Source organism: Euleptes europaea, chromosome 2, assembly GCF_029931775.1.
Source record: "Euleptes europaea isolate rEulEur1 chromosome 2, rEulEur1.hap1, whole genome shotgun sequence".
Classification (NCBI taxonomy): Eukaryota; Metazoa; Chordata; class Lepidosauria; order Squamata; family Sphaerodactylidae; genus Euleptes; species Euleptes europaea.
In genome coordinates, this window is record NC_079313.1 from 136,288,000 (window position 1) to 136,302,308 (window position 14,309).

The window sequence follows — 14,309 nt, forward strand, 5'->3', positions numbered from 1 at the left end:
GAAATTGCAAAGAAGGGTCTCTTGCCAGCCTCCCAGATGGGTGGGCTCCAGTACATAGACAGAGTGCAGTCCCAGATTTTGGGATATTGATGTGACTTCTATGGTGGAGAGCATTTCTCCATAATCCCCAAGACTTTTGCCTCGCAAGGCAACTGAACTCCTAATCAGCTCTGGAACTTCCTACCTCTCCAGGCTGTGAGAAACTAGAACAAACCCCAAAGCAAAGCAAAGCAATTCTGCCACAGATACAGGCGGAAGATGTGATCATGTCAGAAAAGTCACTTCCTCCTTCAGCAACCCAAAAAGGAATGTTGCAAGAAATAGCAAAGACGGGTCTCTTGCCAGCCTCCCAGATGTCTGCCTCAAGTCTCTTCTCGGAGCTGCCTCGTTCGTTCTGTCTGCTGCTCCTTCTCCTACGAATTCTTGGTGAGCATTTGAAATTATCCTTTCGCCCCGGCTCAGATTTCCGGATGCAGTGAAGCCCAGAGCAGGATAAATATCAGGGTAGAAATGCATTGGTAAGGCCCAGCTTATTCAAGCTTGGGAACCAGCAGGTATAGATCGTGCGTCTTCCGAAAGGCCACGTTGGTCACCCACTTCCTGATGGTGCCATCATGTTTGCCACTGCTGCTACCAACATATAGGGTGAAGATGTGTGTGTGCTAAGTGCCGACAAGTCGCTTCCGACTCATGGCGACCCTATGAATCAGTGTCCTCCAAAACGTCCTATCCTTAACAGCCTTGCTCAGGTCTTGCAAATTGAGGGCTGTGGCTTCCTTCATAGACTCAATCCATCTCTTGTTGGGTCTTCCTCTTTTCCTGCTGCCCTCAACCTTTCCTAGCATGATTGTCTTTTTCAGTGACTCTTGTCTTCTCATAATGTGACCAAAGTAGGATAGCCTCAGTTTAGTTATTTTAGCTTCTAGGGTCAATTTAGGGTTGATTTGATCTATAACCGACTGATTTTTGGAGGGGGGGCAGTCCATGGTATCCATAACACTCTACCTCCAACACCACATTTCAAAGGAATCTATTTTCTTCCTATCAGCTTTCTTCATTGTCCAGCTTTCACACCCATACACAGTAATAGGGAACATGATGGCATGAATTAACCTGATCTGGGTGGCCAGTGACACATCCTTACACTTCAGAATCTTTTCTAGCTCCTTCATGGCTGCCCTTCCCAGTCTCAATCTCCTTCTGATTTCTTGGCTGCCGTCTCCCTTTTGGTTGATGGTGGAGCCAAGGAATTGAAAGTCTTGAACAATTTCAATTTCCTCAATGTCAACCTTAAAACTGAGTAATTCTCCTGTAGTCATTACTTTTGTCTTCTTGAAGATGCCTCCCCAAAATTTACCTCTGAGGACATCCAGTGTCATGGTCCAGCTGGGTCCAGGGGACACTGATGACTCCTCTGATGAAGAGTCAGCTGGCAGCCCTGGCTTTGATCCCCAGCCTGTGGCTGAGGTTGTACAGCATTAGAGTTGGAAGGGACCACCAGGGTCATCTAGTCAACCCCCTGCACAATGCAGGAAATTCACAACTACCTCCCCTCCACACTCCCAGTGATCCCTACTCCATGCCCAGAAGATGGCCAGGGTGCCCTCCCTCTCATCATCTGCTTAAGGTCATAGTAGCAGCATTGCTGACAGATGGCCATCTAGCCTCTGCTTAAAAACCTCCAGGGAAGGAGAGCTCACCACCTCCAGAGGAAGCCTCTTCTATTAAGGAACTGCTCTAACTGCTAGGAAGTTCTTCCTAATGTCTAGACAGAAATGCTTTTGATTTAATTTCAACCTGTTGTTTCTGGTCCGACCTTTTGGGGCAACAGAAAACAACTCTGCACCATCCTCTATATGACAGCCCTTCAAGTGCTTGAAGAGGGTTATCGCATCCCCTCTCAGTCTTCCCCTCTTCAGGCTAAACATACCCAGCTCCTTCTTTGCTTTATCTGGACCTCGGCTTGAACCTTCAGACCTGGCTTTTTGGTATACCCTTGGACTTGCCCCTGTGAGGTTTGAAACTGTTTGGTGTGTGTGTGTTGGGGGCTCATGACATCCAGGGATGGGGGGGGATTACCCCCCACAGCCCTGGCAGTGATGGTCTCTGGTGGGAAAGCCCACCTGGATGGAGAAAACAGAAGACCCAAATATTCTTTGTGTTGCAGGTGCCAGAGCCAATGAGCTGGTGGTTCTGCAGACCCGGGGACCCCTGAGGCTGACTGCAGGAGAGACCCTCACGCTCAATTGCACATTCTCTGGGTTTGGGCCCCCCGGGGGCGCCAGATGGTACAAAGGCTCAGACCGAGGCCAGCCTCCCGTTTACAACGCTAAAGGAGCACCTCTGCCCCGAGTGGTCAGGGTCGTTCCTCAGTCGAACACAGACTACAGCATCCGCATCAGCAACATCCAGCCGAAGGATGCCGGGACCTACTACTGCGTGAAATACAAGGCAGCGACCCAAGAAACGGAATATAAATCGGGAAAGGGCACAGAGGTTTCAGTGATCGGTGAGTACCGTCCAAACCCCATTTGTGACAGACTGTGCATGGGGCAAGTAGTCGGTGCCTCTTGCCTCTCTGAGATTGGCCCCCTCCCCTGGAGGAATCTTAACCCTTGATGTGCCGAAGGGCCTTTTGGGGCAGCCCTTTGCCTCAGCCGACAGAGCCATTGACTGGGAAAGAAAGAGAAAGAGGGGGTTTTCCCTTCTGAAGGGAGGCCGGGGGATTTTTCTCCTCACCTCTGCTGGGCTGCTGCTCCTCCACCCCATCTCTCCCTCCCTTGCCATATTGATCAGCTGAATGACCAGCCACTAGGGTTGCCAACCTCCAGGCAGTAGCTGGAGATCTCCTGCTATTACAACTGATCTCCAGCTGATAGAGATCAGCTCACCTGGAGAAAATGGCCGCTTTGACAATTGGACTCTATGACATTCAAGTCTCTTCCCTCCCCAAACCTCAACCTCCACAGGCTCCTCCCCAAAAAGCTCCCGCTGATGGTGAAGAGGGACCTGGCAATCCCTACCAGCCACAGAGGAGGTTCAGCACAAGTGTCCCTTAGAGGCTCTGGGTCCAATCTTTAGAAAAATGTAGTGTTACAAAAACACAGGAAAATGGGGAAAGGGCCCCAAAATCCACAGTGTCTAATCTAGGAAGATTCTAGTCCAGTAGCACCTTATGTGGGGGGAAAGTGCTGTTAAGTCGCAGGTGACTTATGGCGACCCCAGAAAAGGGCTTTCAAGGCAAGCGGAGAAGCAGAGGTGGTTTGCTATTGCCTTCCTCTGCAAAATGGTGTTTCTTTCAGCCTAAAGTGGGGCTGGGGCCGGGATTCCTTCTCCATCGCCATGTCCAGGGTGGGAAGTGTGCCCTGCCCATCCCAGGACAGTGGGGGCAAATTCTATATTCCATGCAAAGCCATGCAAAGAAGTCCAGACTTTCCTACTTTAATAAATATACCAAACTTGGGAGGTGCAGATTCTGCAGGAAAAAGTCAAAGAGGAAACGTTTAGTGAATCATTCATATTCATAGAATTCTTCCATGAATCTGTTAAAAGTCATAATTCATTACCATTTGATGAAAAGTTAGTTTCATTGCTAGGTGATGGTTTAGCTTGTTCCTTTTTGTGATGAGGATGAGAGTCTGACGAGTATTTCCCTCCTTAGTTTTTGTTCAAATAATGTTAATGCTTTAAAATTTCTTGGCCAATTTGTGACCAGTCCACATCTCTACTAATCAACGGAACAGCTTAGCCAGGTTTCTTTTATAGCTGCATTTAGAGATAAGTCTGTTTTGCTGCTTGCTAAAAAGACGGTCTCTGTGCTGCATTTGCTTGCTTTGGGGCATGGAAATTGGCCTAACCTTATCCTCAGACTCTCTGCACTCATCTGGGTCTTACCATTGAACCTCCCTGTGTGGAGATGACCCTTCATAATCAAGCGTCTGGGGGTCATAGATGCTGCCAAATAAGCAATACTCTCCTATACAGGATTATATTTCTATCTGAGACACATTCTTCTCTTTCACCCTTTCCCATCCCCTCCATAAAGCCCCCACCATCTTCTTTTGCTTTATTCCTTTCCAGCCACACTCAGTCCCGTTCTTCCACTAAGAAGGTCCTTCACAGTTTTCTTCAAATATTATTTTTATAATCTGTTTCCTGCATACCTAATCCGTTACTACCGTATGTCTGATATTAAAAAAAAATCACAATTGTTACCGTGAAATATACTTCATGAATTCTCTTGTTGCCCTGACCTGGGTGGCCCTGGACTAGCCCAATCTCATCAGATTTTGGAAGCTAAGCAGGGTCAGCCCTGGTCAGCGTATGGATGGGAGACCACCGAGAAAGTCCCGGGTCGCTGCACAGAGGCAGGCAATGGCAAACCATCTCTAAACATCTCTTGCCTTGAAAACCCCATGAGGGGTTGCCATATAGGGTTGCCAACCTCCAGGTAGTAGCTGAAGATCTCCTGCTATTACAACTGATCTCCAGCCGATAGAGATCAGTTCACCTGGAGAAAATGGACGCTTTGGCCATTGGACTCTATGGCATTGAAGTCCCTCCTCTCCCCAAACCCCAGCCTCCTCAGACTCTGCCCCAAAAACCTCCTGCCAATGGCGAAGAGGGACTTGGCAACCCTATTGCCATAAGTCATTACAACTTGACTTTCCACCATCATCACCCATTCTCTTGTTGGTTTCTTGTTGTTGCTATGTGATAATTTAACTTGTGATGCCCATTGGTTGTGATCCCAGGAAACTCGTTTGTTCCTTTCTCCCTCTAGCCACACCATCCTGGCCCTCTATCACCGGCCCTCCAGGCAGGGTGGATCCAGGGTCCTCCGTGACTTTCAGCTGCTCCTCAGAAGGCTTCTTTCCCCGAGATATCACCCTCACCTGGCTTAAGGACAGGAGGAGCATCTCAGCCCCCAGGACTGTTATTCTGCCCCCGAAAGAGAGCACATCCTACCGAGTCCTGAGCACTGTGGAGGTCTCCCTCACAGAGAGGGATGTGAAGTCCGAGCTCACCTGCCAGATCCAGCACAGCACCTTATCCGACCCCCTGCGGCTGAGTTTTAAACTTGGTGACGCCCTTCGAGGTATGAGAACTAGGGCTGTTGAATTAAAAAAAATTCGGTATAGTTCGGATTCGGCTGAATTCGGCCCGTTTAGATTCGGGATATGCCGAAGTCCGAACTCCCCCACTTCGGGTCTGTGTAATTCGGTGGGAATTCAAAGTTCGGGGGAAAAAATTCAGCCGAATAAAGCCATTAAAAACACAACCCCGCCTTTCCGCGGCTCTGGGGGGTGGCATTTTTGGGGGTAGAGGTCCCAAACTTTCAGAGGAGCTTCAAAGGACCCTTCTTGCCAGACCCCCAAGTTTTGTAAAGATTGGGTCAGGGAGGGCTGAGATATGGGCCCCGAAAGGGGTCCCCCCACCCTTAATGTGCATCTCTGAGCAGAGCTAAGCTCCCAGCCCTGACAAACAGCTGATGAGAGCAAGGGCGGGGCAGCTGCTAAGAACTTTGCAAAGAAACACAACTGCAAAGCAACACCTTTGCAAACATGCAAAGGGCAGGGCAGGTGTGAAGAATTTTGCAAAACAATACAACTGCAAAGCAACACAGGCACGCAATGCAACACCTTTGCAACAGTGCAAAGCAACACCTGACACCTGGGAGTTTGCAAACCATGGAAAGGGACAGAGGCAGCTAGCTATGCATAATGAGCAGGAGGGGTGGAATTTCTCCTTTTGCATTGGACTTGGGACCAGGCAGATGCATTCTTTAAGTCACCGTTTGAAAACCAGTTTTGAGCAAGCATCAAAATAACCTAACTGATCTTATGAATGAGGGAAAACCTGAAGACATAAAAATGAAGCCCCCCCTCAAACCAGGGAGAGAGAGACTGGAGGGGGAACACACACCCCAGGCAGAACCGGCAAAAGCCCCCTTTGGCTTCCCCCCCACCCACAGAAACTGCTCCCTCCCCACACACACACAGACTCTGCTTTTCCCCCCCACACACACACAGAAAAGAAAAATTATAGATTAAAGCCCCCAAAGGGGTCTTATTGTGGCTGTCTTCTGTTCCATCAGGAGGGGCTGGGAGGCTGGGTAATCCAATATGATTCCATTTGTATCCAATATGAGATCCATATGTATGCATCTCTCGAGGGTGATCCATTCATCCCAATAGGGAAAAGGGGAAAGCCCATATCTCGGGGGGCCCTGACCCAATGTTTACAAAACTTGGGTGGTCTCTTAAGAAGCCTTGTCTGAAGCTCCGCTGAAAGTTTGGGGTCGGCACACCCAAAAATGCGCCCCCTGCAGCCACAGAAAGAGAAAAGGGGGGAGCCGATATTTCTGCCCCCACTGAACCCATCTTTACGAAACTTGGGTGGTCTCTTAAGAAGGATTGTCTGAAGCTATGATAAAAGTTTGGGGGCTGCACCCCCAAAAAAGCGCCCCCTGCAGCCACGGAAATGGAAAAGGGGGGAGAGGAAAAAGGGGTGGAGCCCATATCTCGGGACCCCCTGACCCAATGTTTACAAAACTTGGGGGGTCTCTTAAGAAGCCTTGTTTGATGCTCCACTGAAAGTTTGGGGTCGGCACACCAAAAAATGCGCCCCCTGCAGCCATGGAAAGAAAAAGGGGGGAGCCCATATCTCGGGACCCCCTGACCCAATGTTTACAAAACTTGGGTGGTCTCTTAAGAAGGCTTGTCTGAATATCCCCTGAAAGTTTGGGGTCTGTACCCCACAAAATGCGCCCCTGCAGCCACGGAAAGGAGCGAATGTGCACAAGCACCCCGCACACACACACAAGGATTTCCCTCTCTCTCTCTTTCCCCGGCGGGGCCGCACATCAGCTGATTCCTCCAGTACTCAATCCTGACTGATTGGCTAGAACAGGGATGGGGAACCTCAGGCCCGGGGGCCGCATATGGCTCCCGAGGACATTTTTTGTGGCCCTCGGGAGCTCCGGGGCCCTGCCGCAGAGGCGCAGCACAGGGCAGCCCTCCCTGAGGGTGTTCCTGAGGCCACGGCTTGCAGGGGCGCTGCAGCACCCTTTGGACTGCCTCTTGCCGACTGACGGCTGTTGGTCGGTGAGAGGAGGGGGAGGGACACTTCCCCCAAGGCTGCCCCCTATAGCCGCAGCGTGCAGGAACGCCGGGGAACACTGTAAGCCCCTCTTGCTGCCTGTCAGCTGTTGAGCAGTGAGAGGGATGGGGGGAAAGAGGCCCATGACTACCGGCGGCAGAGCATCCACGCAGGAGCCGATCAGGCTTCGGGGGGCCTTTTGTGGACTCTGGGGGGGGGAGGGCATGGAGCCTGGGGCAAGGTCACGTGGGGCCGGTGTGTGTGTGTGTGTGGGGGGGAAAGGCTTTTCTCTCTCCCTCTCTTTCTGTCTCTTTCTTTGTTTGTCTCCCTCCGTCCTTTTCTTTCTCCCCCTCTTTCCATTTCTTTCTCCCTCTCTCCCTTTTCCTCTTTCTCTGTTTTCCTTCCTTCCTCCCTTGCCAATCGACCGCTCGGGCCCACCGCTGGCTGCCCTCCCGGCTGGGAGGGGGGGAGGACCGGGGGTGCCCTCCAGGCCTTCTCTGCATGGCCTCCCCTGGGGTTGCCAACCTCCAGGTGGTGGCCGGAGGCCTGACAACCCTAGCCTCTCTCTCCCCCCCCCCACCGGGAGATCTACACCTGGTATGGCCCCCAAATAATATTATAAATGTGCAAATGGCCCTTGGCAGGAAAAAGGTTCCCCACCCCTGGGCTAGAAGAAGACCCAGCTTGGCCACCGATTGGCCGGGGGAGGAGAATGCTGCTTACTGAAGGTTATGCTGCTTACTGACGGCCCCGAATTGGCCGGATTTATTCATGAACTCCTGAACTCGCTGAATTCGGCTCCCCGGTTGCCCGCCATTTTTGAGTTCGGTTCGTCCCGAACTAAAAACCACCGAATCAAGGGAAATTCGACTGATTTTCAGTTCGGGCCGAACCGAATCAACAGCCCTAATGAGAACCATCATATTGGTCGGGTGATAACAGTAGAGAAGGGAGGATGTTGTGTATCCCAGAGGGTCGCAGAACAGGAGAGGGCTCTCTCCATCACGCCCCGTTTAGAAACCATGGGGATGTCTTATCTTACTTATTTCATTCATGTTATTTATAGTTTGCCTTTCTCACTGGCCATTTTTGCATGGTAATTAGCAGCGCGTTCCAGGCTGAATTTCCCTGCATATTTTTTTGCATTTTTCACGCTGAACTGTCATTCCAGAAGTGACTGCGAAGCTGGCGCATACCTGCTTCGCATTACTTAAGAGCCCCTTTAACGCGACCTTTTGTGTTTGCTCTGCTGTAGCTGAGAAGAATCCCCTGAAGGACCATGCAAAACAATAGTGGCACGTTAGCTATGGACATGCTAATGGCTCTGTAAACAGGAACAAAGGAGCAGGCGAGTGGGGGGGGATTTCTCATTTTGCGTGGGGACCGTGAATAGGCATTTTTAAAGTCACATTTTAAAAAAGAGCTGTGAGCGAGCATCAAAATTGACCATGCATATATGGCCCTAGTTAACTTTTGACTTGGGTTGGAGAAGTTCTAAAATTAATTAGAGCATGATCATTAGAAGAAGAGAATCCTAGCACTTCAAAGTGGATTACATAGCTTAAGTCAATGCAATGGAAAGGATGACGCAAGTAATAAGCAATGCAATAGGACTAGGAATTGCAGAAATTTGGAAAGGAGCTGTCATCTGGGCAAAACATAAGCATTAAACATGACTCGTTAAACAATGCAAAACATCAATAGAAAGGCTGTGTGTTTTCCTGGGTCGGTTTGTTATGGCATAGCCCTATTTGCTTTATAAAAAGGCCCTCCTGGACAATCCTGTTTTGCAAAAGGTCAGAGGCATGGCCGACAACTGGTCTCGATAATGGAAGCTGGATCCAGCCAAGAAATAGTTATTTTCTCGAGAGTAAGTTACCATCCAGAATGACGTTTGGGCAGAGTCGGTTTGAAAAAGTAGATTCATCTTCATGGCTAGAATGGCAGGTTGGTTTTCCTGTCATTCTCTGCTGGGGGGAGACATATGGTCAAGCAGAACACAGAGAATCTCTGTAGTTGTGAACCGGATCGCTCAGGCTGCCAAAGGCTCTTTCTTAACCTCTTGCTTGTTAAGTAGAGACAAGCGAAGGGTTCAGTGGCCAAAGGACATTTTCTGGGTTTGCAGTGTGCACAGATTCCTCTGCTAAGGACAGATTGCAAATTAAGGCCAAATTCTGTTGTGTTCAGGGTTGCCAACCTCCAGGTACTGGCTGGCAATTGCCTCCTATTACAACTGATCTCCAGCTGATCAGTTCACCTGAAGAAAATGGCTGCTTTGGCAATTGGACTCTATGGCATTGAAGTCCTTCCCTCTCCAAACCTCGCCCTCCTCAGGCTCCACCCCAAAACCTCCTGCCTGTGGCAAAGAGGGACCTGGCAACCCTAGTTGTGTTGCAAATGCATGTAACAATAGACTGATGTTTTTCCCCCCCCAGAAAAAAATGCTTTAAGTGGGGGAATGGTGGAGAAGGAATAGGGTTGCCAGGTCCCTCTTCTCTAATGGTGGGAGATTTTTGGGACAGAGCCTGAGAAGGGCAGGGTTTGGGGAGGGGAAGGACTTCAATGTCATCGAGTCCAATTGTCAAAGTGGCCATTTTCTCCAGGTGAACTGATCTCTATTGGCTTAAGGTCAGTTATAACAGCAGGAGATCTCCAGCTAGTACCTGGAGGTTGGCAACCCTAAGTAGGAAGGGGGAGGAGGTTGAGTGCCCCCTCCTGCCCCCTGCTTCTAAGGGAGGCACCACAAGAGGAGACCTAGAATTATCCCCCCGTGGCAGAGCTTCTGGTTCTTCAAGAGGTCTGAGGGAAGCAAAAACGTTCCACAAGCTCATCTCTCCTTTCACGGTGTTGCAAAAGCACACAGAATTCTACCTTTTGTCTTGTTCCATGATCCTCCCCTCCTAAATTTTATCCTCACAACAGTCCTGTGAGGCCTTCCCAAATAGAAATTTTATTGCCTTGATGCTGGCTTCATCTGGTTCCCTTTGTCTAGTCGCGCCCAAGATGTCGGTGGAACCCAGCCAGCTACTTGAGGCCCTCATGAACCAGGTAGTGACCATCACCTGCAGCGCGAAAGGTTTTTATCCCAACAACACGAGTCTGGTATGGAGAGAGAACGGCAGTGAGATAGATCTCGCCACGGCTGAGCCCGTGGCCCAGGACCAGGATGGGACGTTCTCCGTGAAGAGTTCCCTGGAGGTGAATGCGACCGAGCAGAGGAACCACTCCGTATTTAGCTGCTACGCAGTGCGCAGTTCTCAGACTTCGGATCCTGTCAATGTGACGTTGAAGATACACAGAGGAGGAAAGGAACGTACCAGTTCAGGAGGTGAAGGTGGGTTCCCCCATTCATTTTAAAGTATTTGACCTTGATGCAATTTCATCAAATCAGAAATTGCCTGGTAGGAGCCAACCTACAGCAACGGACCATACACAGTAGTACAGTTCACAGTCCCCTATCCTTTAACCAAAGGATCTCTCGGAACAATTTCAATAACGGTATAGCCCTGACCTGGATGGCCCAGGCTAGTCCAGTCTCATCAGATCTCAGAAGCTAAACAGGGTCACTCTTGTTAGTACTCAGATGGGAGACCACCAAGGAAGTCCAAGGTCGCTATACAGAGGCAGGCAATGGCAAACCCACCTCTGAACATCTCTTGCCTTGAAAACCCTAAATTAGCAGCAAAAAAATAAAATTGGAAAAAGGCTTTGATCTGGGAGGGCCAGGCTAGCCCGATCTCATGAGATCTTCGAAGCTAAGCAGGGTTGGCCCTGGTTAGTCCTTGTATGGGAAGTCCATCCAGGGTTGCTACGCAGAGGCAGGCAATGGCAAACCACCTCTGTTCATCTGCCCTGAGCTGGCTGGCTTTGTCCTTGATGCAATTTCACTTTGTAGCAGTCATCAGAAATTGATTGGACATGTGCTGTTTGTCCTGCGCTGACCTGGATGGCCTGACTAGCCTGATCTCGTCAGATCTCAGGAGCTAAGCAGGGTCGGCCCTGGTTAGCATTTGGGTGGGAGATCGCCAAGGAAGTCCAGGGTCGCTATGCAGAGGCAGGCAACGGCCAAGCACCTCTGTTCGTCTCCTGCCTTGAAAACCCTACAGGGTTGCCATAAGTCAGCTGCGACTTGAGAGCATTTTCCACCACCACCATGTTTGTCTTGGGCATGGCTCCAGGTTCTGCCCACAGACAGTAGCCTGAAGATGGACCTTCCAGTTAAATTAAAAAGCACAGCCCTGAGCCGCTGAACCCTCTTCCCTACCATGCTAATAAGCTGTGGCTCAGTGGTAGAGGATCTGGTTGGCATGCAGAAGGTCCCAGGTTCAGTCCCCGACATCTCTAGTTAAAGGTACTAGGCAGGTAGGTGATGTGAAAGACCCTTCTCTGCCTGAGACCCTGGAGAGCCGCTGCCAGTCTGAGTAGACAATACTGACTTTGATGGACCAAGGGTCTGATTCAGAATAAGGCATATGAAACTATGTCATGTGTTACTGCATAAGTAGTTTGGGGAGGGGCCATGGCTCAGTGGCAGAGCCACTGAGGGTCTGATTCAATGTAAGACATATGAAACTATGTCATGTGTTACTGCATAAGCAGTTTGGGGAGGGGCCGTGGCTCAGTGGCAGAGCATCTGCTTGGCATGCAGAAGGTCCCAGGTTCAATCCCCAGCATCTCCAGTTAAAGGGACTAGGCAAGTAGGTGATGTGAAAGACCTCAGCCTGAGACCCTGGAGAGCTGCTGCCAGTCTGAGTAGACCATACTGACTTTGATGGACCAGGGGTCTGATTCAGTATACAGCAGCTTCATGTGTGCTTCAGGCCCCAACTGGAGGTTGGCAACTGTACTTGCTGGCCTAGTGCTTATGAGGAGCAGGGCCGAGCCCCCTCTGGCTCCAAGACCAGACCCCCCACAGTGGCCAAGCCTCCCCCAATGCTGGATGAAATGGCTGGACGAAATGGCCACAACTCAATTGTTACAGCAATAGGCATTGGCATGGCATTGGGGGCGTGATCCTTCATTCGGCCAGTCTGTTGCAGGCCGATGGGAACCCTCCCAGCCTGCTTGCTGGGAGCACATGAGATGGCAGTATCCGAACCCACGTGGACGGAAGCCCGCTGTGTGGTTCTCTGCCACTCGCAAGGAGGCCAGCCCACTTGCCCCCGATGGGCAAGTTCCTTGCCAGCCCGTGAGCTGGGCTTGTCCCTAGCAGCCCCACCTTTGGGCTTGCTGCACTACACATTCAGGCCTCCCCCAAAACCCCTTATGGGGATCCTCGGTGAAGGGGGGGGGAATGGGGCACGCAGGCCACTTCCCCCCAAACTGGATCCGGCCCCCATGCCAAACCGCCAACGCAAAGCTGTGACAAATAATAATCAAAACATTGAACAAAGGGAGGGTGGGTGGGGAAAACTGGAGTCGCATGCTGCCAGGGCCTGTCCGCCCCCCTCTAATGGCGGTGCTGTCGGACCTGAGTAGGAACCAGGTCCCGCGGCCGCTAAACCCCTTCCCCCATCAGGTCCCAGGGCCCCCTCCAAAGTCAACATTTTCTCCAGGGCGACTGATCTCTACAGTCTGGAAATCCATTGCTGTTCTGGGAGAATGCCAGGTCTCACCTGGAAGTTGGCACCCCCACTCCTTGTTGATGCATAAAAGTCTTTCTTGCGTTGGTTCGCTGATCTTTGGCCTTTTCCTTGCAGGTCGGTGGCTGTCGTCCAACCCTGGCCTGTGGGTTGGATTCGTCGTGAACAAGATCATAGCCGCTCTCTTCCTGTCATTCCTTTTCCTGAGAAAAATGCTCGATAAGACGAGTCCGGGACACGTGGCGGCGGCAACCTAGGAAATGGGGCCGCAGGAGACTCCTGTATAGGGGCCGTCTATACTTCAAAATCATTATCCCAAATCAGTGCTGTGAAACAATTTTATTCTCATAATGGAGGGGACCCCAACATGGCACAAGAGAGCATCATGGTGCCCTCCAACGCCTTTTGAAAGATCATACCCTGAAAATCCAGACGGGGCTTTTCCGCATGGATTCTTATTTTTTTTAAAAAAAATATTCATTTTATAATGGGTACAGAAAGAGAAAAAAGGAAGGGGAGAGACAAATAAGAAAAATTTGGCATCTCCGTGCCTGGATAACCCATCTAAATGACCATACCCCAGAATAATTCTCTAAAAACAAATGCAAGATGAAACTTTTAATTCAAACCCCCTTATTGCTACTTTTCTATTCTATACCTCATCACAGATTTCTAGAAATCTATTATAACTATGATCCTCAGCAAGTATCTAATAACTAATTCCATGTTCCCAATATAAAGAACGGAACCAATTACTCAAAACACATTATCAGAAGCACTCTGATCCCACCCCATTTAAAGGGACAATGTCCCAGTCCCATAAGCATAATTGTTCCGTGGATATTTATCAAAAAAGAATGGCCATTTCTGCTTGTAGTCGTCAAACTGAATGAGTTCGCAACAATGTCGAGATTAACAAACGTGCTTCGAAGAACGCATGGGTTCTTTTCGTTGGTTCTGGCCCCACATAATTTCGGGTTATCCCGATTTTTGCATGCCTTTTTGTGGGTTTAGTTTTCACTTTGGGATGATGTGTTAACCTCGGATTTTTTCCAGTTCTTTTGAGACCACTTTTACCCTGATGCTTTCCAGGAAGCTGATTTTCTCTTCTGTGTAATGTTTCTGCCGGTTTTCTTTATCCCGGCCACTCTAGGGTTGCCAGGTCCCTCTTGGCCACCGGTGGGGGATTTTGGGGGGTGCAGCCAGAGGAGGGCAGGGTTTGGGGAGGGGAGGGACTTCAATGCCATAGAGTCCAATGGCCAAAGCGGCCATTTTTCTCCAGGTGATCTGATCTCTATCGGCTAGAGATCAGATGAATTAGCAGATCTCCTGCTACTATCCTCGCGATCGGAAAGCGATTCGTCTAGCCTTTCCAGTAGGAACTCGACCCGCAGTTTTGATTTGAGGCCGCGTAACCAAAGAGGCAGGGGTAATGTTCAATATTTTCCCCCGCGCCGCACCCGGCAACATCAGAACAACTAGTTGTAAATCTTTCCAAAAGGGCATTAAGTAGTAATGAATTACGAGTACTTAATTTGGGATTGGGTTTTATCCCCAAACCAAGGTACTCATCATTCCAAACTAGGATCGATATATTTAAATTAGTAAGACTCTTAAAATTAAAGG

General features: G+C 50.0%; 1 protein-coding gene across 1 annotated transcript; it reads left to right on the forward strand.

Moving 5' to 3' along the window:
• Positions 1–308: 308 nt before the first annotated feature.
• LOC130473396 (signal-regulatory protein beta-1-like) lies at positions 309–12,940 on the forward strand. The gene is made up of 5 exons (XM_056844915.1): positions 309–426; positions 2,168–2,509; positions 4,784–5,098; positions 10,094–10,435; positions 12,801–12,940. Exons 1-5 carry the CDS (start codon positions 309–311, stop codon positions 12,938–12,940), a joined length of 1,257 nt encoding a protein of 418 aa, XP_056700893.1.
• Positions 12,941–14,309: the final 1,369 nt, after the last annotated feature.

Coding starts and splice junctions, on each gene's coding strand:
- LOC130473396 (XM_056844915.1), top strand. CDS start 309: ATGTTGCAAGAAATAGCAAAGACGGGTCTCTTGCCAGCCTCCCAGATG. Junction 427..2,167: donor CCTTCTCCTACGAATTCTTG/GTGAGCATTTGA, acceptor TTTGTGTTGCAG/GTGCCAGAGCCAATGAGCTG. Junction 2,510..4,783: donor CACAGAGGTTTCAGTGATCG/GTGAGTACCGTC, acceptor TTCTCCCTCTAG/CCACACCATCCTGGCCCTCT.